We start from the raw sequence: 26,413 nt of genomic DNA on the forward strand, positions 1-26,413 counted from the left end.
AATTTTCACACACTATGTAATATGTACTACAATCTCTCTCTCTTTCCTTTCTCTCCCCCCACATTCACAGCAAATTGAGGATGATGCAAGTGATGGTGGGTAATTAGGATTCTCTCCTCCTCTTTGTCTCGAGCGCTTGAGCGATTTAAGTCATCACCACGCAAGTGTCAGTGGGGCTGCTGCGGATCTTTGCCTCGAGCTCTTTCCTTTACAAGAGTCAGCCTCCATCTGTGCCTTTGTAGTTTCTTCATCCTGATGAGGAAAGAGGCTCCAAGGTAATTGCCTTGAATCAGTGAAATTGCATTTCTATACTTGACAAGCCTTTCTGTGAAAGAGTAACATACCGGAGACTGGGAATTCCGTTTTGGAGAGAGGAAGAAAAGAGAGAAGAGAGAGATATCATTTAATTCTGCCGACAGTCAAACAATGGTGTGTCAGAAGTGATCAGAGGTTACATCCTTCTGAACCACAAGACACGGAGCCAAGGGAGAGAGATATTAACACTCGCTCAGAGATGATATTATAGCCTACTCTGACACGTAAACAGACACGCGCGTACAAACGCACACGCAATCTACCTCTGCATTCATCTCCCTGCAGATCACTGAAAGGCTCTCTGATGTTTTCCCTTGTCACTGTGAGGAGCCAAATCACTCAGAGTGGACTCACTGCCAAGAGAAACTGACCTGGGATCAACTTCCTATTGAATTCTGCACCTGATGGTTGAGTTGAACACCATCAGTTTAACCACTTAGAAATAGGTATCATACACGAGCACCAACCACATAAAGTAAAAGTACTGTAGATGTTGTAAGAATAAAAAAAAACAAGGATTTACATGGCAATAGGTAGAAATATCAACAATTCACTTCTGGATTATAATTTGACTTGCAATTATGGACCAATGGATGTTAAATTACTAGTATCAGCTGAAACTGAATAAGCAGATTCTCTTGTTTAATTTGGTGTCTAACATTTACTCAGAACCTTCAGATAAATGTAAAAAAAAAAAAAAAAAATCGAAATATCATGTCTGAGCAGACAACGATGTTGTAACATGACTTTTCCACTGAACCCACAAAGACCGAAAATAGACTGAGATAGAGTGTAAGCCAACATTTGAATGCACACACACCAGGGTTATTATTGTTAACTAAAACCATAAAAAATAGGCAACATTTCTCGTTTTTGTTTAGTTTAAGCTGAAGCACTAAAATAACTAAAACTAAAAAAAACTAAACAAAAACTATATGGACATTTAAAAAGAAAAATTTAAAACAAAATACATTCAAATTTAAATTATAAAAATAAAATCTAATTCAAAATATTAACAAAAACTATAATAGTATATCAATGATACTAAAACAACACTCGCAGACATATTCTGTTAAAGGCAGGGTTGGCATTTGTTCCATTTCTTGTTTTGCTGGTTGAAAGTCTCATCACATCCTGATGGCAATCACTAAGTTAAGTGGTCTAAATGTATTTATATATTTTTTATTTATATATCTCATCTGTGGACCATAAAATGTTCATCCAATCATTGCATTCGATTCGAATGCTATGCAGAGTTAGGCCGCGTTTACAGTAGTGCGTTTTCGTTTTAAAACTCATAAGTTTTGGTACGGTTATGCCTGTCATTTACACTATGCCATCGATTTCGAACCTCGAAAACAGAGATTTCCGAAAATGCTGCAGAGCCCGTTTTAGTTTGAAAACGCTGGGGTTGCGTTTCAGTATAAGTGGACCAAAACAGAGACTTTTGAAAACGATGGCGTGGCTGCCCATGTTCGCTCTCCAATAACATGGAGACTGAACTGCAATCTTTGCTGGATTTGTTGTCATTTTTAGCAGCCATTGTGCAGTTAAACTCTGCATTTTTTTAATACTGCAACTGCCTACATGCGCAAGAGACAACTGTTTACCTTTGTATACGCATACCCAGTGTGATGAAATGTGATGTGTTTTCGGTCGTGTAGTGTAGACGGAGAATGTTTCTAAAATGCTATGGAAACACCAGTGTAGACGAGGATCGTTTTCAATTTAAAACGCCATTTTAAAACCAAAACACAAGTGTAAATGGGGCCTTAGACAGACATCAGTCACAAGCACTGCAAACAAAACAGCAGCCACCTTATACAGTTCCTCCTGAACCAAAACAACAAACTTATGCTCACCATATTTCATAACTACTGTAATTTGGAAGAGATAGAAACCTGTGATGTTGTACTCTGAGCCGTTCGTGACTCAGATTTATGTGTTTCAATTGCAACACTGTCAATGCTGAAATGAATCTGCAGCAGTCAGGTGGTACAGGTCAGAGCTCTTTAAGTTGATTATATTCATTATTACTGCAATGTTATGTGCTTTGAGACATGAGGTAATTTAACACTGTCTCTCGTGGCGCTTTTGTTTGTTCACTGCTGTGTGTAAAACACACACGTTTGTGTGTTTTTGAAGGTGGAGGGCTTTGGAGAGCGCTCTGAAGGGAGAGTGGGATCTTATGCTTTCAAAGCTAGCTGGCTATTGCTAGCCTTTCTGAAAACTGCCTACCCTACCTTTAATGTTTTTTTGTTTGCTAGTCCATTTTTTATGTATTTGGGGTTTTTTTTCCATCTTGTTTGCTGTTTTACAATAATATTTTTGCTCATTTTATACTTTTTTTTTATTTAAATGCTTAAAATAAAATGGGCTGGAGTTTAAGGAAAGGGTTGATGGAGAATAGATAACTGATAACTGATGTCTATGTTTTCTACAGTATTACATCCCAACTCATCTGTTACAATTCACCTGGTAGTAGGGTTGGTTGTAACAACAGTACATTAATTAACACAGTCTGGGAATATGTTGCAGATTTCAAAACGACTTTAACTTGTAGCACATAAATGTGGGTAAATTGCATCAAAATGAGAAATAAATAGTGCAAAACAACACAACAAGTTACAGATGTTAAAGCAGTAAGTTTTACAACCATTGCCACTCACCCCTAAATCAACAACAAAGGGCAAACGCCTAAACACTGAAGTAGTCATTTTGGCCTAACAGCATTATTTGAAAGTTCTCTGATTGGCTGTTGCCCCACCTAATAGAAATGCTGAATACCGTCTGTTCAGTCAAGCTGTCAACCCTTAGCACAAATAAAAAGATCCAGGGCAAACAAAAATACAGGTATTAGAAAAACGCAATCGAAATACAAGACTAAATTTCAATAAAAGGTCAAATCAGTCATCATACTCGCAAAACCACATTTAAATCTAGAGAAACTTTCCTAAACATGTGATTGTCAGATTTCCACTTTTGCAAATAGCAGCATAGCCTACCTGGCAACGTCTCTGACAAGCAGATGGGTTCAGAATTATATTTCATTAAAACACAAACAGACCAGAGGGTGCCCCCACGATGCTTTTCCCATGGCACGTGTGTCTTGGCTACACGACAGGAACAGGGTTTCACAAAGAGTAGATTTCTATATCAGGATTTTTAGTGGATGTATTCCCTACCGCAATTAGAGCACAGTCTACGGGTAACAGTCTGTGACCCCATGTCTGACCCATCGTTTGGCTGGTCTCCATCAAGGTCCAAATGGCCAGCAGCTCAAGCGTGCACTGACCAGCATGTACTTCGGCTACCAGCTGAAAAAGTCACCTATCACTTGCAGGACTGCGGCCTGGTGACAGAGGGACTACATTAATCTTATTTGTCATAAGCAGTCTCCTGGGAGAGGAACGAGCCAGCCTGGGACTCAGCAAAGCCTCTTTATCTCACACAATCATGAAAACAGACCCAAACACACACACACACACACACACACACACACACCCACACAGCCCTATCTCTGGCTGGCAGTCTGGAGCTCTAATTAGATGTGATAGTTAAAGAGACTGAAAATGGGGACAAAAGCCACATTATGCAAATGGTGTTTGATTTTTGCCCATTCTCTCCTCTGTCTCTCGCTTTCTTTCGCTCTCTGCCTCTTTTTCTCTGCTCCTTTTTCGCACTGTGTACCTAACTTGTGAAAGGAAGGAGGAAAAAGAGAAAGGGAGAATTTTGTGCCGTGCTGGCCTCAGTGTGTGCCCTTCCATGTGTGAAGACTCAGCTGAGTAGGTCCGATAATTGGACACTTTGGCTGGAGATAGTTTCATAATGGAGAGGCTTGTCATTGTACTGTATGAGAGTGTGTTTGTGAGTATGTGTGGGTGCAAGAGGCTTTTTAAGCATAAGACACAGGAGATTTTACTGAACGGGTTCAGCAAAATCATGCTGCAAAAAACATGAGGTGTGGGGGACTGTGGGTTCTGATAAAAATGCAGCGTAACAAGAGAGAAATGCTTCGCATAACACTATAAAACATGGCACTTGCATCTGCACTTTAAAAGTGATAAGTCATTTTACATTGTATTTTGTGCATATACTGTACTATGACATTTTCTGTAAGTAAAACATGGCCTCGCCCCCTTTGTTGCGTGTTCTCGGGGGCAAGGTTTAAGTCATTTTTAGGGTTAGTGATGTCATTAACCCAGGAAGAAGCTTGTTGTAGTCCCTACCAGCCATTTGCTGTAGTCCTTAAACAGCAAATTCTTTAAAAGAAAATATCTCCCTTTGCATCGAACTTTGAGCATCGTAGCTTTGCAGATGTTGTTTATGCACTAACATCAACATTACGCCCTAACTAAAGTTAAAAATGTGAAATCATAATCAATGACCCCTTTAAAAAAGGTCTCCACCATCAACATCCAATATGATACTGATATATTGCATCCCAACTGAAACTTGACATGACGTTATCCACACTGCTATGCTAATGAGAACCATGAAAATGTCTTTTATTTACTCTTCAGAACAAGCTTTGGGTATGTCCCTATCGCCCTCTGCGTTTGACCTATTAAAGCTCACCAGTGCAGAAAGCTGATTATACGTGCACTGCACCATTGTTTCCCCTTATATGAATGAATCAGGCCGGCCACTGTGAATGGCAGAGCACAATGTACTAACATACTCCAGACAATGACCATATAATTAACAGATCATGATGGGGGGAAAAAAGACAAAGAGGAAAGTAGAGGGGAGGGAAACGAGGCATTTGAAAATAGACATGACTTGGCAGGGAACTCTAACCCTGCAGACAAAGAGTACAAGGTCAAATGAATTAAACTGATTAGCATGTTTATTCTGAATCCATTCCCCCGAGTGCAAGACCCTTTCTCACCCAACAAAACCAACCATCCTGCACTCACTGATGGAAGATAATCAGCCCCAGAGTTGAAGGGAAGAAAGCTATTTACGAGTATATAGAGAGAAAGATCTCTCTAATATCCAAGAACTGTGCACCAGTGATCCTACAGATGAATCTGTGTGTGTGTGTTTGTGTGTGTAATTGTGAAGTTTATCGTCTCTCTGTTGGAGTCTGAGAGCAGGGCCTTCTTTGCTCTTAAGCACGAAGTCTGGAAGAGATAATTAGTTCATCTGACTTTATTCAGCAAACTGGCAGACGGTCTATGAGTTGGCATAGCAGCACTGCCTTATTACACAGAAGACACAGAAGTAATATTACTAATAATGGTCGCTGCATGAATTAGAAAAAGTATTTTTTTTAAAATAAAGAAAATCACTTTAACTTTAAAACAAAGTCAAATAAACATTTCAAATGATGACTATGACCAAATGCCGTAAAGCAGGCATTTCTGGTTAGTGCTTTCCCAATACAATGACATGTACAGTAACACTTTGTCCTAAAAGTGCAGCATGAAAATACGACAATTAATGTAAATTAGTGAAATATCATTGGTGCAAAATCCTGCTCCTCTTAGCTGTATATCAAACTTCATATGCCTTGATTGGGTGTGATTGTGTTGCATCATGTGGGTTTTTCACTGTCAGTGTGGACAAATTACTTGAGGCTGAAAATTTGCCACGTGGCTAAAACACAGTGTAAGAACACGCTTGTACTATCTCATGCTAAGAACGATAATGTATCAAACAATGGACAGAATAAATGTATTCGTTCCTCTGCTTTTGTCCATGATGTCACAAAAAATTCAGAGACAAATAGCAAGAATACAATGACAATGCCTTAAAGATTCACTAAATACTCACAAATCAATCCCTGTACCTCATCTCTATCTCTCTGTGGTCCTCTCTAGTTGAGAAATATAGTGACGAAAAAAAAAAATCTCATTATCCTCTAAGTGTGTGATGGAGACTATAAGTGTAGTAAGGTAGACATCAGATGGAGAAGAATGAGACAGCTGAGCTCTCCTCCACAGATAACCCCTCTCTGAGATTGATAGCAGGACAGACTTGATGCCATATTGGTGTGGACTGGCTTTGTGATGTTTATCTCGAGGGAGAGAATCATCACATCAAGGTTAACACAAGATGAACAGTTTATGGGCAGTAAAGACAAACCCTGAGTTCAGCTGCAGTTGTGGCAGAGCTCAGCACACTTGTGTGTGAGGATTACAGCCAAAGACTCTGATCTGAAATCAATCCCTGAGCTCTGAGAAACTCTGTCACAACAGTCACAGATGTAAATACTTTACGTGCATGGTGGAATCAACTAAATATGTTGAACTTGTTGACTTCAGCCTTCTAACAACACTAAGCCGGACCACAAAAGAATCTTTGCCTGCAAATTTCCCAACATTCAAATGTGCTTTATTAACATCGCTCTACGCATCTTTTTGCATGCTTGTTTATTAAAGGGGTCCTTAATTATGATTTTACTTTTTTTAACTTTAGTTAGTGTGTGATGTTGCTGTTTGAGCATAAACAACATCTGCAAAGTTACGATGCTCAAAGGTCAATGCAAAGGGGGATATTTTCTTTAACAGAAATCGCTTTTTAAGGACTACAACAAGCTTCTTCCCGGGTTGGTGATATCACAAACCCCAAAATTTACATTAACCCTACCCCTGAGAACACACAACAAAGGCGGCGAGGCCATGTTGGGCTGCTTTAGGGAAGAGGAAGAGTTGTTCATGTTGCCATGCCGTCTTTTTACGCCAGACTGTTTCAAAAACAAGTGTCAATTCAACGCTGGATTTGCACAAAAGATTAACATGACGGCACATGCTAGTCGATGAGTTGAATCAACTCCACAGCAGCTACATAAATTTATCCACTAACCGTTCAGAATCGTCCAGATGCATTCTAAAAGTTGTAACTTCTTCCTGAGTCTCTCCATCAGTGTCCGCTTTCGGTTTGAACAATGTAAGGCTGAACACCGTTACTGACAAACGTCATTTTGGCTGCGTGAGATTCTCCAGCTTTGTTGTTGTTGAGAAACTGAAGCGTGAGCTGTTAAAGCTCCGCCCTCTTCTGGAAAGTGGGCCGGGAGCAGCAGCTCATTTGCATTTAAAGCGCCGTGTTTTTCCTCACACCCAAATCGGGGCAAATTTTACAAGCTTTAATAAATGATCTGTGGGGTATTTTGAGATGAAACGTCACAGACATATTCTGGGGACACCAAAGACTTGTATTACATCTTGTGAAAAGGGGCATAATAGGTCCCCTTTAAATACTTGACTATGCTGATTTTTTTTTTCTTTTTTTTTCAGTTCTTTATGATTGTTGTTTGTCAGATTGTATGACATGACCCCAGAAAGATCTTGGATAAAAGCCAAGACAGGATGCATCAACTGTATCATATTCTGAAGTCTATGAAAATGTAAACAATGCCGCACAAAAAAAAAATGTTTCTCTACTATTATTATATTATATTATATTATATTATATTATATTATATTATATTATATATATATATATATTATATTATATTATATTATATTATATTATATTATATTATATTATATTATATTATATTATATTATATTATCTGGTGATATGGCATACAATTAGGCCTGGACTGCGTTTCCCAAAAGCACCGTGACCCCAAGTTGATCGTGAACACGATTGCCACCCATGTTCTATACAATCAACTTAGCTCACAATGCTTTTGGGAAACACAGCCCTGGTAACTAAAAGGAAGTTTGATTCATGCAAGAGGTGATCCATGAGTTATCGCCACTTGTGCCCTTGAGCAAGACACTTAACCTCAGCTTGCTCCAGTAGGATTGTTCCTGTAATGTATGTCGCTCTTAAAGCACCTGCTAAATGACTACTTACTATCATGAACGTTACAACCACAGAGTTTTCTGTCATAGTGACATAAGCCTATGTATGTGTGTGTGTGACACAAAGGCCATTACACTCAAAGAGGCTTTAATTCAGAGACCAGGGCTTTCTGACTGTTGTGCTGTAGTGAGACACTGCCCTCATAAACATTTCATGTTTGGACTGAGATCGCATGCTGAGTTTATCACTCCGCGATTCCCTTGATGAATGATTGGCTTGATTAAAGCAAGACTATGATGAACAAACAGAGGTGCTGTTCAGAGCGCTGTTTACGTGCACACTGTGAATTCTGGATGGCGAAATCAGTCAAGATAATGAACAGAAATACACTGGGCTGATAATTAAATGCTAAGACAGACTCAACGCAGCCAAATCTTCCCGTATTTCAAACGTTCTGCGTCTCCCAGCCTGGATATTTTCTTTTTAGTCATCAGTGAATCACAAGAGCTTTTTGGGAATGTACGAGATTTCGAAACAGATTAAATATGAATTAGTTGAGGCAATTAATCAAAATTATAAACATCTGTGTACATCTTATAAACCCATTTAACCTTGATAAGGTTTTAAAAGGTGTGTTATAATTAGATGCGCCGAGTGTCATTACTCGGTTTAGAGGTGCGGTGTAAAAGTTGGGCTCTTATCAGCAGAGCGAATGATTAAATGGGCTCTTGAAGGATCATATGAATCTTCTGTCTGTTAGGGCGTGGTTATCTAACAGCCTCCCATAGCGCACCAGCATGCTTGTGAACACCTTTATTCCAGATGGTGCGGGGTGACACACTCACACACACACACACACACACACACACACACACACACAGAACTATTTGTTCCATTCACTGTGCATTGCTCAATAAAGAAAGATAATTGTGGAGCTTTGACAGATGTTAAGTAATTATTACAGATGGACATGAATGGAATTTCATTACATGATGATGCTTCCTCAAATACCACTACAAAACCTGTGCAACAACATCTCAAGCAATGACTTTAAATGCAATTAAATATTATTTAATTTAATATTCCTATATTTTAGTCATTCACTATTTATATTAGAACAACCTCAGGTCAGCAAACATATTCAAAGTACACAGTCAAATAGCATGGCAAATATCATACTGTTTCTAGTATAAATGTTGTGACCGAAATGAGTGTGTAAGATAGATCGGGTCACAGCTAGTTTGACTCTCTTAGCCCTCAGAAGTGCAGCTTCCTTGTGCTGATATCCATAAAGCCCTGCTGCAAAATTAGAACTCTGGCTGTGTCCTAAATCTAAGGCAGCTGGCCAGTCAATGGGCTCCTAAAGCACCATAACATCCTACAATTATCTAAAACAATTTCAAATGAGCTTTAGATCTAAGCAAGAAAATATTTAGAGACAAAAATGTTTATTTCTGGTAAGTCATATGTAGATTTAAAAAAAGAAAATGGTCATTTATAAATAGGACTGGGTGTCAATTCAAATGTCCTAATTTGATTCTGATTCAAAAGCTTGATTCTTTTTGATTCAGATTCATTTGCATATATTTCAGTTGCATGATTCATTTTGTTTACATTTTGTCTCTAACTCCAACCACTGTCTAGTAAAAGAACTGATTCATACGATTTGTTCGCTTCGGCATACTTTATTCCACATAGGCCACGTACACACTGTAAGTTTCAGGAGTGACAACCGCATTTAAATGCGGGAGTGAATCCCTTAAAGGGTCAGTTCACCCAAAAATGAAAATAATGTAATTTATTACTCACCCTCATGCCGTTCCACACCTGTAAGACCTTCGTTCATCTTCGGAACACAAATTAAGATATTTTTGTTGAAATCCGATGGCTCAGTGAGGCCTGTATAGCCAGCAATGACATTTCCTCTCTCAAGATCCATTAATGTACTAAAAACATATTTAAATCGGTTCATGCGAGTACAGTGGTTCAATATTAATATTATAAAGCGACGAGAATATTTTTGGTGCGGCAAAAAAACAAAGTAACGATGAAGATTCGGAGCTTTACGAATCAGCGTGTTGAATCAGGATCGTGTGTCAAACCGCCAAACTGTCTATCACGTGACTTTGGCGCTCCGAACCGCTGATTCATAACGCTGATTCATAGCTTAATGAAGCAGTGTTTTGAAATCGGCCATCACTATATAAGTTATTTTGTTTTTTTGGCGCACCAAAAATATTCTCGTCGCTTTATAATATTAACATTGAACCACTGTACTCACATGAACTGATTTTTTAAATATGTTTTTAGTACCTTTATGGATCTTGAGAGAAAGAGGAAATGTCATTGCTGGCTATGCAGGCCTCACTGAGCCATCGGATTTCAACAAAAATATCATAATTTGCGTTCCGAAGATTAACGAAGGTCTTACGGGTGTGGAACGGCATGAGGGTGAGTAATAAATGACATTATTTTCATTTTTTGGGTGAACTAACCCTTTAAATTATCGTTACATGTGTGTACAGAACACGACTCACTCTCGAAAATGTGCTGATTGGCAGCTTGGAAACCATACCAATGTTCTGGCGTCTCTCGTGTTTGGTATCCGTTATTGTGACCAAAGTAATATTAACCTACAGTGACAAATCACTCGTTATTTTCAGCAATTTAACAGTCGACAGAGGCATCATGATTTGTTTATGCTTGTACAGCCTCTTTTACACAAAGCGCGCTCCTTCTGTCTTGCCATGATCACTCATTATAAGCGTTTTTGGGATTGTTGTTTAAGCTCAACTCATAAAGCGAACAGGTTTATGGAATTATTAAAGTGAGCAGACACGAGGCGCGATATTTTATTCTTATTTTCAGCGTAAAGCATTTGGATTTATTTTGGTTTATTATGGACTTGTTCTTGTTCGCTGATTTTTCTAGCAAGATCTGGCAACACAAATGAGTCAAGGCTCGTGCTTTCACCGCGCATACATCTCCAATGCACGTTAACGTCATTAATAACTAGTTGTTCAGTTCGGGTCCATAGACACTGTATAGAATTTCTGTAAATGCGGTTGTCACTACCTTTATTTTTCGGGTCTATTTGATCCCATTTTTTTTCAACCACGTAAAAGTCACATTTTATCAATTTAATGCATCCTTGCTGAATAAATAAAAGTAAAAGATGGAACATAAGATAATAAGATGGAACAACCCACCATAGGAACAACTCTTTCACCCTTTATTTCCACAAGTGGTCACATCGCTAATGTAGAGTGTGTCACAGTGGTGTGTTTGTTTGTGGGTAAACTACAGCTGCGTGCGCCATTTCCAGATGAAAACAATCCTGGCTGTCCAACCCAGGGTGATAAGGTAAAAGAAAGAAGGACACAGGCTTGCAAAAGTCAATGAGACGCCACCATCAGCGCTATAAGCCTCCTGTGTCATCTCAGCATCTAAATAAGGTTACATTAACAGCACTGATTAACATAAGTGTCAGTAGAAAACTGCCGAAGAGCATCCTAATGATTTTTAAATGGATCCGTAGAGAAAGCATCAGGTTTTAGCAGCTCTGGTGATAAGAATCAGCTGGAAGGATTAAAGACTTTTACTTTGAAGATCTATTAACAAAATGGTGAGTAAATAAGGGGCATACTGTATGAACTGAAAATGAGGGTTATCTTAGTACAAAAACTTGTTTATATCTTTGCCATAGCTTAACAATCGATAATGCAAGATAAACAAGTAAATTGCTGTAAGTAACCCCAACAAGTCAAGGCTTAGTCAATTGTTCAGCCTCTGAGTGCATCTGAGCAATCATAAGCTCTGAAGCGTTCAATAATTCAAGATAAGTCTACAGCAATAATAAGGATGTAGCAGAGTGAATAGGTGCTCTCAGTCTTTTATTTCACTTTCTCTTTGTGCCCTCTTATTCTAAGGCCTGGTTGTGAATGCTATTGTGAACTTGCCTTTACTCTACAGGGTCCTCTTTACCTCAGTGGCTTCAATGAATATACAGTACAGCCCTTCAGAAGACACTGTTTATTTTGTTTCACTTCAGTGGGTTCTCTTTGTCTTTCTTCTCGTCGTGCTCTATATGTTGCACAAAGACACACCGGTGAGGAACCACTTTGCCTTTAGCAACTGCAACACCAACCTGGCTTTCTCTCAAATGCAAACACTCTACAGTACTTCAGAATTAACCTCAGTTTGTATTTCTATCAACAGGTGGGAGATATGAAATGGCAGGTGGATGCTTGCTGTGGGTGTAGTTGTTACTCTACCTAAACTGTAATGGTCTTTGCATATTTTAATGGCATTCTGAAAATATTTTTTTCATCACAGCTAACTTTTGTTAATATTTGTGAGCATAAAATAAGTCCTATTTAGTGATTCTTGAGTAAACAAAAGTCTAAACATTGTTTTCTTACTGCATGAAGAGAGACACACGGTGGATTCAATAGCTGACTATAATATTGCTACATTTGATTTGTAAATGTTTTGATTCATATCCAACAGTGTTAATCAAAAGTAGTAGTAACTTTGAAACTTTCTAAAATCTTTTATTAAAAGTAAAATCTTTACTTTTATTCAGCAAGGACACTTTAAATTGTTCAAAAGTGACAATAAAGACATTTACAGTATAATGTTACAAATGATTTCTATTTCCAATAAATGCTGTTCTATTAATCAAAGAACCCTGAACAAAATCGATCATAGTTTTCATAAAAATATGTAATTTTCAACATACTGCAGATAATAAAAAATGTTTCTTGAATACTAAATCAGCATATTAGAATGATATGACACTGAAAACTGGAGTAATGATGTTGAAAATTCAGCTTTGCCATCACAAGAAATCTATTAAAATAGAAAACTGTCATTTTAATTGTAATAATATTTCACAATATTACTGGTTTCACTGTATTTTTGATTAAAAAAAATGTAGCCTTTTTGAGCATAAGAGACATTTAAAAATCTTACAGACCCCAAATATTTAAACTGTAGTGTATAATTTCATAATTTTGTTCAAATAAACAGTAAGGTAAATTGATACAATGTGTAAAAAACATTATAGTGATCATCTCTGATTAATAAAGTTAAAATCGTACTGTTTTTAAAACTAACTGCGGAAAATATTTTGTCTGATGTCTCAAGTTTCAGTGATTTAAAGACGTTTCACCTAGTGTTTAACTGTTTAATGTTCACTAAAATCAATAACTAAAAACAACATCACGTCAAACCTTCTCTGGGCCTGAAAGACAAACTACATCGCATCATCATGCAAACAGACAGCACAGAGGACAAAATCACAAAATCTGAAGTCACCTTCCTGCCATGTGCATTGACTACAGGTGGCTTAATCTGTAAGGCACAAGCTAATTATTAGGATTCTGGTCACACAAATGTACCGGCGAATCTCCTAAGGAACAGGGCGGCACTGCACATATTAATGCAACGTACATGCGACCTGTACCAGAACAGGGGCGAATGGGGTTGCAACATGCAGATTTCACTTGATTATGTAAAGCTTAGTGAGGTGATATGGATTAAGACTAGATTATTTAAACTTGGATATCCTATGGTGCCAGGAGACGGGGGCATTTTAGTCAGCAAAGCTGAAAAGCAGATGTGATTGCGCATTTGATGGTAAGGCAGGGACAACGCTGTTAAATATGAATATTACATATTACTATCAAATTCTCATCTTTTGGCTAACACTTTTTTTAAATACAAATCAACACAGAAATCCATCTTTATATCCAAAAGCAGAGAGAAATCTGTTTGCGTGGGCTGCACAGACAAGCTTAAATCTTCTTGTCTCTTTATGGCCTTCACGTTTTCCTGCTACTCTAAACTAAAAAGCATTAATCTTTTAATAAAAGATTAAGAAATTAGGTACAAAAATGAAGTGAAGTAAAGCAATGTGGTCAAACACAATCAGCTATTTTTACACACATTATATGTATGGCATCTTTTCAGCTCTCTAAAAGCAAGTGTGAATCTCCCCTTCTCAACTCCTATATGATTTGTTTGAAGCTGTTTTTGTTCTTGTAAGCATTTTAAGACTGACATGGAAATAATATGCATAATAATAAATAAATAAAATACATAACTGTACTGTACGTAGCTCTAAAATGCTTAAAGTTTAATGCAACTATGCCTTCAGGCAGCAAAAAAGGTTTCAAGTGCTACAGTGTATCTATAGAATTCCAGAGTATGTATAGAATTCCTACAATATTTCTGTAGAACAGCACATTAAAGCACATGTTAAACTTATAGCACTAACCTTTCACGCATTTAATCTATTTTATGCTGTTCTTGGTAGATCCCTCATGAACTGGTTGTCTAAAAGAGATGTCTAGCAAAATGAAGAAACTGTATTGGTGCTACTCAGAATCTTATTCTCTAAAGGTGTTCTTATTGTGATGGAGGTGACTGTGGCTCGAAGAAAGAGGGTTTTTATTGGACTATGAGTGATTTCTGAGTCTCTTGACAAGAATGAGAGGGTTATTTCCACGGTGTAGCCCATCAAGTTCTGGGTCACCATCTGGAGTGTACCTACACCCTCACAACCAGCCAAGGAGATTGCTCTTTATCTGCCTGTCTCCTCTCTCTCCAATCTCTTCTTTTTCCATCCTCCATCCTTTTTTTCCGGCCGCCTTACGGTTGCTTGACAACCTGCCAGGATAAAGGAGATGTGTAATGGGGGAAGAAAGGAGGAAAAAGATGAGAGTAAAGCTAAATTTCACCCACGTCTCCCTGGACCAACCTGCTCCTCGTGGGGAGTCCAATTTCATCACACCGTTTCAGTTGTGGGATTGATTTCAGCCGTTGGTCAAAAGCCAAAAACTTCCCAAGGGAGGGCATTTTCTCTGATTTAATAAACAGAGATAGGATGCCAAAATCATAAAAGAAAAAAAAATTGCCTTTAGCAGAGCTCATCTAAAATTATCCACTGGGTCCATTTTTTCCTCTATGAGATGTAATTTGAGGCATCATGCTAAAACATAAACCGGCTGCGAAAGAAAAAAAAAAGAAAACAAAAGAAAGGGAAGAGGATACAAAACAGGAAAGGAGGAAAAGAAAAAGAATGAAAGAGGAAAGCAAACAAGCAAACAGGAAAAGAGGAAAATGAAAAAGGAAACAAGGAAAATAAAAAGTAAATGAAAGTGAGGGAAAGTAGAATGAAAAAGCAAAGAATACAGGAAAAAGGAAATTAAAGAAGAAAATAAAACAGGCAAGGAAAAGCAAGGAAAGGGAAAAGATAGCAGTCAGGATTAGAAAATGTAAAATTAAGGACAGAAAACAGTAAAGAAAGGGGAAATGATAAGAAGAAAAGAACTGAAAGTACACTGTAAAAAAATCCCAGTAAAATTTACGGTAAAAAACCGGCAGCTGTGGTTGCCAGAACTTTACCATAAAAAATACAGTAGCGACGTAAAAAAAAAAATCTGTTAAATTTACGGTAAAATAACGTATTTCATTAACTGATATAATGATAATTTACCAACCTAATGAAGTACTAATATCTGTTTTGTACCTTTATAATACACTGACAGTCACCAAACACAGTGGTGATAAGAGTCACATGATGAATCAAAGTTCATCACAAGCAGATTTTCCACAAGCTGAGAAGGACAACACTAGCATATAGAAGGTGCACACAGTGTCATTCACACACACACTAAACACCATCATGGTAACATGCATGAAATTTTAAAAATGCAATAAACATTAATTTAACAACATTAGATGTAACATAAAACCCTAATGTACATAACTGATTAGAAAAAAATGAGAAAAACTAAGAAGAAACAGAGTTATTTCAACGAAAATATATCAAATGTGAAGTGTCAAGCAGGGAATTGTGGGAATGTCAATTTACGTTTTTTCACTGTAAATTTTACAATGAATTGTTATTTTTCACTTCCAAAAACTGTGAATTTAACGGTATTTTACCGTAAAATTACATTAAATGTATGTAAAGGAAAGGAAAGGAAAAAGATAGCAGTCAGGATTAGAAAAGGTAAAAATAAGGACAGAAAACAATAAAGACGGGAAATGATTAGAAGAAAAGAACTGAAAGTAAATAAATAATAGGGAAGGGAAGGGATAAAATAAAGCAAAAGAAGAATGCAGTAAAGAAAGGGGAAATTAAAAAAGAATAGGGGAGTGAATGAAATAAAAAGACAAGAATGGAAACAGGAAAGAAACGGGGAAAAGACAAAAAAGAAAAAGAAAGGAACACAAAAAATTTTCTCATGGAAGAATGTAAACCATGAAAATTAAATCAATTGCAGTAAAGATGTCTTACAGAACACAGTGTGGAATCCTATGCCAACCACTTCACCGCATTTACAAACACAAGCAATTCCCTGAGGTGCTTTTATTACAGACAAACACTTTTGCTTCCACAGCATAACAATGTGTGAACCCACTCTTGTTCTGTAATAGCATTCAGAAATACAGGCTATTTTGCAGTAGAATAAACTTTTAAAGTCTTTGCCTCCTCAGAGCTCAAAATAAGAGTGTGTGTGTGTGTGTATTGGGTTTGTGTACAGAGGAGGGGTGATGTCTGCTGTCCTCGATACAGGCTACCTGCTGCTGGAGGCTGATGCTCACCCTGCTTATCTTCCGTTAACATGGGCCACAGGTTTTAGGGAGCTTTCATTGTGTGTATAGTGTGTGTATATATATATATATATATATATATATATATATATATATATATATATATATATATATATATATATATATATATATATGTAATTTGTAAATTGTCTTATTTAGAAATTAAACTTTATCATTATGATTAAGGGGAGAAAAGAGAAGATGTCACAAATGATATCAGACACCAGATTTGCTATGTACCCACTATTGTGTCTGCCCCTCCCCCCAAAACATTATGCAGAGGGGACTCATGAATATGCATGATTATTTTGGGATGAATAAATTCATAGCATTTGAGTTTTCTTCCACAAATAATTCAGCACTTGCAAATCTTTGAAATTCAAAGCATTCACAGCATGTGCATGCATTGATTTAAAAAAAAAAAAAAATCTTTCAGAAAAAAAAAAAAAATGTAGTGATAAAAAGTAATGATTCACAAACTGGTTGGTGCATGAGATGCCAATGCTGCTTCTTATAATTTTACAATTCTGTAATTTTAGATTTATGCAGAACCCTAAAGGAGGTTTGCTGACTTCACCATTTCCACAATAATAATCTTGTCTTATCTCTTCATTTAGTCTGTTTTGTGCCACCACACCTCATTATTCCTTCTCCCCTCTGCTTACACTTCCCTGAAAAGCTCCCAAATAACCCTGAAGTGCCTATTCACCATATTAATGTTGTGCTAGAGCAACAAAGAGAGAGAGGAGCAAAGGAAAGTGGGAGTGTAGCAAGGGGGGGCTTATATATGCTCAGTGACAAAAGAGCCTGGCAGGTTTGAAAGCAGTCTGGACCATCACACAAAAACAGGCAGCAAATAGGCTTTACGAACACATCACTTCACTTCTAACGTGCCGTTACGGCCAACACAAACAAAAGCAAGACCAAAACATACGGGTCGCCCTGGCGTCTATTACGGTTTTGCGGGTGCTAACGGGAACAATTATTGCCGCCATAAGGGAAATAATTGGTGGAGGATCTAGATTTAATTTAGTCACTATCGGTACGGAACAAACTGGCAGCCCCAGAGGTCTGACATTGTCTGATAAGAGCTCTGCCACCAGCTAGGCCTGATGAGAGCGCACCCTATACACACACACACACTATCGTACAGCCATTGCTACCTATGAATGGTAAATACATCCACCATTAGAGACCCAATGACATATGTAATAACAGGGGTTCTCAAACTGTGCTCCATTGGTGGTCCATGAAGGTTTCTAACTGGTCTGTGAGATGAGTGACTGATAAAAAAAAAATCTAAATAAACAAAATTATATAACTGATATAATTGAAAAAAACTGAATAATATAACTAGCTAAGTATTAGAGTATTAGTGTAATATTTATCAGTATCTTTCTATATTGATTATTTAATTGTTTATGCTATTTTTTTTTACATTTATATTAATTTTGCTGTTACTTATTGCTCACTTAAAGTTTAAAAACACTAACAATATAACAACATTGTTCAATTAAATTTTCAGCAAATGAATATGATTTTTAACTCTGCATTATAATATTGTGAAGCCTAAAATTATTTAAAACAATTGATTATAATTTTTAGTGTTTTATTTTTAATTTATTTATACAAAATTGTACATTGTTTTAATATCGGTTATCAATAATATCAGGTGTATCCCAAGTATAAATGTTATTTTATTTATATACTATTATAGTATATACACTGTAAAAAAAAAAATAATAAAAATAAATAAATAAATAAAATACAGTGGTGGTAAGAATAATTGGCATCCTTGGTAAATAGGATCAAAGATGACTGTAAAAATAAATCTGCATTGTTTATCCTTTTGATCTTTAATTCACAAAATTTGCACATATCTAACCTTCCATTGAAGGAAAAGAATTGAAAGTGGGGGAAAATCACATTATGAAATAAATGTTTTTCTCCAAAACACGTTGGCCTAGCCTGGATGCCAGCCGAACTTAGCCCCGCCCACAACATTTTTAGGTCGGGAAGTTCGGTCTGGACTCGATCCGTAGAGGAGTAATTATGCCCGAACAGAAATTGTTCAGACCAATCACATTGTCAGGGCGATGATTGACAGATTATCACCAGAAACTTAATCAGCCACGTCATCAAAGAGCGCTTGGGTTGAATTAGTTTACAACAATGATGGCTGTTGTTGAAGAACTGAGATGTGTAGATTCCGCCATCGCGTCCATTATAGAAGATATCGACAGCGCATTAATTTTAAAAGAGGAACAGAGGACCGCGATCAAGGCATTTGTCGATGGGAAAGATGTCTTTGCTGTCCTTCCTACGGGATTCGGCAAAAGTTTGATTTATCAGCTGGCCCTGATGGTCGCTAAGAAGATGGGGCGCAATGAAAACCCTGTGGTCATTGTGGTTTCTCCTTTGGTCACACTCATGGAGAACCAAGTGAAAGAAGCAACCGAAATGGGCATCACGGCGATGCAACTCGGCGTGCACGACGAGGTAGACATAACCAGCGTGTTGGCAAGTACTCCGTGTATACTTAAATTCTTTTTACAACACCGGCAAAGATTTTTTACGCTCATCTTCTACTAGTTCCAGCATGTGTGCAGTTGAGTTCTGTTGACAACTATGCGTCGCTCAACATACGTCACTTACTCTGTAGCTCTGATTGGTTGTAGGTCTATCCAATTGAGGTCTTTCCTGGATCGGTTGAAATACGCCTCCATAATCAAAGCCCAATGGAGCAGTATCAGACTCATATTCTGACTAGAATTGAGTATGACCACGTCAGGCTAACGTTGGCCACAATTATTGGAACACTTTTATTCAATACTTTTTGCAACCTCCTTTTGCCAAGATAACAGCTCTGAGTCTTCTTCTATAATGCCTGATGAGTTTGGAGAACACCTGACAAGAGATCAGAGACCATTCCTTCATACAGAATCTCTCCAGATCCGTCAGATTCCAGCTCCATGCTGGTGCTTCTTCTCTTCAGTTCACTCCACTCATTTTCTTTAGGGTTCAGGTCAGGGGACTGGGATGGTCATGGCAGAAGCTTCATTTTGTGCTCAGAGACACAATTTTGTGTTGGTTTTGATGTTTGTTTTGGATCATTGTCCTGATGGAAGATCCAACCACGGCCCATTATTGGATTTCTAGCAGAAGCGGCCAGGTTATGATTTTTTATCTGTTGGTATTTGATAGAATCCATGATACCATGTGAACAAGATGTCCAGGACCTCCAGCAGAAAAATAGGCCCACAACATTAAAAATCCAGTGTTATTTAACCGTGGGCATGGGGTACTTTTTATCCATGTGTGCACCAAACCCATCTGGTGGGTTTGCTGCCAAAAAGCTCTTTTTTTAGTTTCATCTGACCACAGAAGCCGGTCCTGTTTGAAGTTTCAGTCTTGTCTGACAACTGAATATGCTGGAGATTGTTTCTGGATGAGAGCAGAGGATTTTTCTTGAAACCCTCCCGAACAACTTGTGTGGATGTAGGTGCTGTTTGATAATTTTTTTAGGCTTTCTGAGACTCAAGACTCAACTAATCTCTGCAATTCTCCAGCTGTGATCCTTGGAGAGTCTTTGGCCACTCAAACTTTCCTCCTCACCACGCATTAGGACGATTTAGACACACGTCCTCTTCCAGGCAGATTTGTAACATCTTTAGTTAATTAAAGATCAAAAGGATAAACAATGCAGATCTTTGATCATATTTACCAAGGGTGCCAATAATTCTGACCACCACTTGTATTGTATTAACTTACATTTTTAATTTCAATGAACTCAAAATTAAGGCAACCAGGTAACTTACTTTTTTAAGTTAAACCAACCATTCTTTTTTACAGTGTAGTTCTTAATATTTTTAATTAACCTATATTTTTATATTTTCAGTTTTCATTTTAATTTTAGTTTAAGTTTTAGCAATTTTGTTATTTTATTGTTATAGTTATTTGATATTTTTAGCTTTAATTTTATTTATTTTTTATTTCAAATTTAGTATTTTAGTATTTCAAACTTATTTCAGTTTGTTGCCAAGGCAACATTTCTACTTTTTTAAGTTTCAGTTTTTCATCTAATATTTATATTTTATTTTATTTCAGCTTGATTTCAATTAATGAAAAACTAAAATTTTTAGACTTTTAGTTTTAGTCATCAGCCTATAAAATAGTTATCGGCTTATCTGTAGCTGCTACAATTTTAATATCTGTTAATCTCTAGAATTATCTGACTGCTTTATCATTTCTCTCTGTTGTCTGACTTCAACAGACATCAGTGTGCATACATCAGTCCAACAATTTAGCTAGCTCATTAGTCAGCTCATTTATTTAGGCTAAAATTAGCAGTCTATGAAATTCAAAGAAATAAGTACAAAACAGCTGTACTGCATGGAAAATGTGATGTTATTTCGAGATATAGGGTAAACAAATTAGGGGTGTCCTGCAATTTTTGTTTTACTGTTGAAAGCTTGAGAATCACTGCTTTTATGGTGACAATGGAACCACAGCATACCCGTGCATTATGTGTGTGGCCATCCAAAACAAGCTCGCTACACTAGAAAGAAGACAAAAGACACGGTCGGAGAAACGTGTATGTGTATGAGAGACACTGAGAAAGCAGCATGCACATGCCAAAGAGCAAAAGCAAGCAATCCTACAATGCAACTGAATAATAAACAAGCACGCCACCAAACAAAGGAGGTGTCTATTGTCCATACGAGTGTCTTATCAGTCCACTCAATACTGATTTTGCGGAGTGCTGATAGGAGAGAATGAGAAAGGAAAGCATCAAGAATTCAGCGCTCATTATCACGGGGATATGTGTGTGTGTGTGTGTAGAGCCTAATGTATTCTGGCAGCCATGTGCTAGGCTGTGTGTGTGTACCCTAATGTATTCTTACAGCCATGCGGAGGGCTGGGCCACTTAGCATGCGCTACAGGTTTCCTTTGTCCCCCGAGACAGTGATGAACGAGTACTTCTCTCACATAAAGACCTGGGAGTTACACCCAGCAAGCTCAAACGCAAACACTCGCACACACACACACACTCCACAAGTGAAGTGACACACTCCAATGAGCTATAATTAAAATAGCCCTGAAATAAACATATTCAACTGACAAACGGGCTAGAGCTCTTCCTGTAGAGGCGTGTAGGACCGTGTGTGAAGAAGAGCGAGACACATGGCCTCTGTTACATGTGGCCTCGCAGTATGTCAGCCCACATACATATGTATGAAGTTGTGTTACATGTGTGCTGGTGTCTGCAAGGATAAGCTGCACCTGAATAATGTACAGTACAGCAGCACAGAGCACTAATCATTCAATAACAGAACATACAAAATGCTTGTAAGGGGAATGTAGGTACTGAGTGGCTGAATAAATGAACAGTGCACAGAAAAGATTACATGCATTAGCTCTTGTACATTCATTGATGAGTCATGAATATTATGGAAGTAATCGATCGCACCAGTTTCTTTTGCTATATTTGTATATAAGCATCATGCCTATTCGAACTGTGAGAGCACACACAATTTTGATACAGCAAAAAAAATAAATAAAATAAAATAGGATTTAAATAGGCAAATACTTAAGAGTCTATGACTGGATGATTATTGCTGTGATTATTATGTTTCTTGCATGTTACATGTTTGGCAACAGTTCTTACAACCCTAATTGATGGAATGTGTAGCTTTGCATTTCTTAAAAAACCATGTAGGGAGAAATATCATGGCCATATTCAAGGGTGACAAAGCCAAGATTCATCAGGCTTAAATTGTGAAAGAATGTTTGGAACTTGGGAGGATGAACAATCATTTTCACACATGAATTTGCACCTCTGAATCCAGACCTTAAATTCATTGGAAGTCTTTGGGATGTGCTGGAGTAGACTTTACAGAGTGCTCGACTCTTGCATTGTCAATACAAGATCTTGACCAAAAATTGATGCACCTCTTGATGGAAATAAATGTTTTGATGTTATTTCCATTAAGAGGTGCATCAATTTTTGGTCAAGGTCTTGAGCTTGATGAATCTTGGCTTTATCATCTTGGAATATGGCCATAAAAGTTTCTTCCTACATGATTGTTTAAGAAATGCAAAGATACACACTCCATCAGTTAGGGTTAAAAGAACTGTTGCCAAACATGTAACATGCTAGAAACATAATAATCATTGCAATAATGATCCAGTCATAGACTCTTAAGTATTAATAAATCCAATTAGTGACTTTGACAGGGCAGTACATATATATATATATATATATATATATATATAAAAACAGTATTTAGTATGGTATTTCTAGCCTTAATCAAAACAAACTTCAGTTACTTTAACTTGCTTCTTCTTGGTGTGTGATGAGAAGTGTGGAAATGTGTGTTTTTTTAATTAGTCTCTGTTGTGGACATTATTGCAGAGCTCTGGGACGTTTTAGCGCCTGAGGCGCAGCATCACACACTTAGGTCTGTTAATAAGCTGTCCACAAACACAACATCTGGACCCGTTCTGCTATTTTTAACTGTCTATTTCTCTTTTTTCAAGAGCGAAACTTTGATATCTTACTTTCTTCCCTGAAAGTACAGAACTTGATGTAGTGTATTCTAATAAATTCAAGTTCATCAACAATTGTTACATACAAATGTAATATTTTGCACATTCTATAGTAGCACAGAATATCATCTGCTGCTTTCTCTAGACTGGCAAATCTTAAGCTATTCCTGTCATTATTAATATAGTAATAGGGTGTATCTCAGTTCACTCCCTAGTTCAAGTACACTGGCAAGAGAGCAATTTCTAAGGCAGTCCAATTATGAAAATCACTCCAGTGCACTTAAACAGTCATTCACTCTCTAGAATAAACCACTAGTGAGCACTACCTGATCGCTATATTCACTTACCAGAAATTGTTTGAAGTCTTCTCATGTCTTCTATTATGGAGGACAAGTGCCTTAAACCTTTAAAACATTTAATGATATATTTAACAATAGCAAGTATTTCATTTTAATTTTGAAATATATAAAAAGTTGTGCACAGTTGAAAGGGGCCTTTGCAGGAGTATTAAATTTTACTGCAGATAAGGCAGACATTAAGGCTCAGAATGTGCAGCTCAAAGACAGAAAGATGACAGAAGAGCCTCTGTGTAAGGAGGACAGTCAGCTCACCTTTCTGCAGGATCAGTGGTTTATCACTGATGACAGGTCACAGCCACGGACCACTGCAGGTATACATGAACATGACTCTCTGTTTTGGTGTAAAGACACTCAGCCAGGAATGATCCGGACAGCAAACACTGTTATTAATCACAGGTAAAACAATGAAGGTGACACAGATTTAATGTCCAAATGACATTAACAAATAAGAACACACAGTGACAAATGATGCATAAAGCCACAAAATAATGCATCATTAACAGAAATGGCTGAATAATATATGGCTGTCAATTCCAAAGGTTGAAAAGGTGCAGGTTTTGTGCGCTCCATGTGCTGATTTTTAGTAATTTTACTAAACATGAGGCTTAAGATGTTGCATTGCGTCTTGCTGCATTTTCAGCGTAGTGCGCATGAACGTTTCTATACAAATAATGACATGAGTTGCAACACTTTTGGTTCCTTTCCACTGCACCACACTTCATATTTCTTAATGCACAAACGTCTTCTGTGTATACTGGAGTTATGGAATATAATTGTTTGTATTTTTACAAAGAAACACGCATTGTAGCAATTCTAAATATTTGCTTGGTTATCTCTAAAGCTCACTTAAAATTGTTTTAGATAAATAAACATGACATTATAGTGCCCTGGAAACCTGTCAAACCTTCCAAAACTACATTTTCTAGCTATCAACTTACTGGGAAGTGAGGCAACAAGGCACCTGCCTTAAGTCTCAGACTATATGTGTTTTGCGCTTCAGTTGACAGAAACATGTAAAGTATTTGCATGTGTTGCAGTCTTTCCCTCCTCCTTTCTCCTCAGGGCATCCCGCTCTCTTTTCTCCGAGAGCATTTCGGGCAATTATTCCAATTAACTACAGAGCAAAGTTATTAAGCATATGCACAGATCACTGAGGGAGAATTTCACCAGGTGTTTCTCTCTCTCTATAGCCTCCTCTGGGCCTGCTCCACCATTTAGATGGGGGAAAAGAGAAACAGAGTGTGGAATTTCTCCGTCCTGCTCGTGTCAGACTCTATCGTCCGTCTCTCAGGGACAGCAGATGCTCACTCGGTAATTATTTTCGGTGTGGAAGCTGGCGGCTGACAGAGTAGATGTGCATCACTCTAAATTGGCTGGGAGTGACCCCTGGCCATCCAGGAGCACACGGGGCCAGTGGAGATGGAGAGGAGGGGAGGTGAAGGAAGACAGAGGTCCTGGCGTACTAACAAGCAGCCAACTCTGGACACGGAGGGCCGCAAGCATCAGTCTGACCTGCACAAACTTTATTCTCTGTGTCTGCTTCGTCTTTTCTTACTCTTATACTTTCCGATTGTTCTGCCTTCCTCTGACTAACAAGCAGTCGAATGTGTATGCAGGATCATTGGTGAGCTCAGCATCACTCAGCAGTCCCTTCAACAACCTAACAAGGATGTATTAGACCACTTGCAGCAACCTAACCAGACCAGGGCTCACCTAGTCACACTGGAGGAAACTCACAAAGAATGAATTGCCCTTACTGACAGTGGCGTTTATTTGCACACACTGTCTGAATTGTTTTAGGTAAAGGAACTATGCAAAAATAACCGAGCGAATGTGGAACAGAGTGACATTACAAGGCGGAGGAGACTAAATTCTCATAGAAAAATGAATGGGAAAATTTGTAATGTTCAATATGGTGATGGTAAGAATGAAGTCATGCCTTTTAGAAGGGCCAGTCCATTTTTTGGTTTATAGTTTGGTTATATAATTATGATGTGTAGATTGTACTGCTGATTTCAGTGGTCAGGGTTCTACAATTACTTTTTCTTTCCACTTGGCCCAAGCACAAAAAGAATTCACGTTTGGTTGAGCTTCTGCTTATGTTCGCTGATCAATGTTTACATATGAGTATTAGATTTCCGATCTCTTTATAAAGTAATTAATGTAAATATTTTCATTTTGGGGTGAACTAACCCTTTAAAGGGCACCTATTATGTAATAGAAGTCAATTTTTCGGTGAAGTTTCAGCTCAAAATACTCTACAGATCATTTATTATAGTTTGTCAAATTTGCCGCTATTAGGGTGTGAGCAAAAACATGCTGTTTTTGTGTGTCCCTTTAAATGCAAATGAGCTGCTGCTCCCCACCCACTTTCCAGAAGAGGGCGGAGCTTTAACAGCTCACACTTCGTTTGCTCAACAACAACAAAGCTGGAGAATCTCACGCAGCCAAAATGACCATCGTCAGTAACAGTCTTCAGCCTTACATTGTTCAAACCTGAGTTGGATGGAGACTGAGACTCAGGAAGAAGTTACAGCTTTAAGAATGCAACTGGACGTTTCTGAATGGTTAGTGGACAAAAGTGCTGGCCTTGCAAATAAACAGTGTTTTAATGTCTTGTCTTTACAGAAAACGTACACAGTTTTTCAAGACAATCACCTTTTACACTGCTCTTTACAAACGTGTGGTTATAATTAAGTATATATAAACAAGACGAATAAAAAAATAGACGACATACAATATGGTCTCCAAGACAACAGTAGATTTGGCTGCACTTGTTGTGGAACTGGCTAACAGGCACATCGACT

General features: G+C 37.7%; 1 protein-coding gene across 2 annotated transcripts in view; it reads right to left on the minus strand.

Annotated features, from left to right (window-relative positions):
- scrt1b (scratch family zinc finger 1b) overlaps positions 1-26,413 on the minus strand; it is a 34,372-nt gene that overhangs the window by 7,751 nt on the left and 208 nt on the right. For both annotated transcript variants that reach the window (XM_048153900.1, XM_048153899.1), the window contains exons 2-3: positions 23,859-23,986; positions 23,595-23,651 (exon numbers count right to left, since the gene is read on the minus strand). In XM_048153900.1, coding sequence (XP_048009857.1) covers positions 23,595-23,619 — 25 coding nt within the window. In that variant the 5' untranslated portion in view covers positions 23,620-23,651; positions 23,859-23,986. The remainder of the gene's footprint in view (positions 1-23,594; positions 23,652-23,858; positions 23,987-26,413) is intronic.

This window comes from Megalobrama amblycephala, linkage group LG13, assembly GCF_018812025.1.
Source record: "Megalobrama amblycephala isolate DHTTF-2021 linkage group LG13, ASM1881202v1, whole genome shotgun sequence".
NCBI classification, from domain to species: Eukaryota; Metazoa; Chordata; class Actinopteri; order Cypriniformes; family Xenocyprididae; genus Megalobrama; species Megalobrama amblycephala.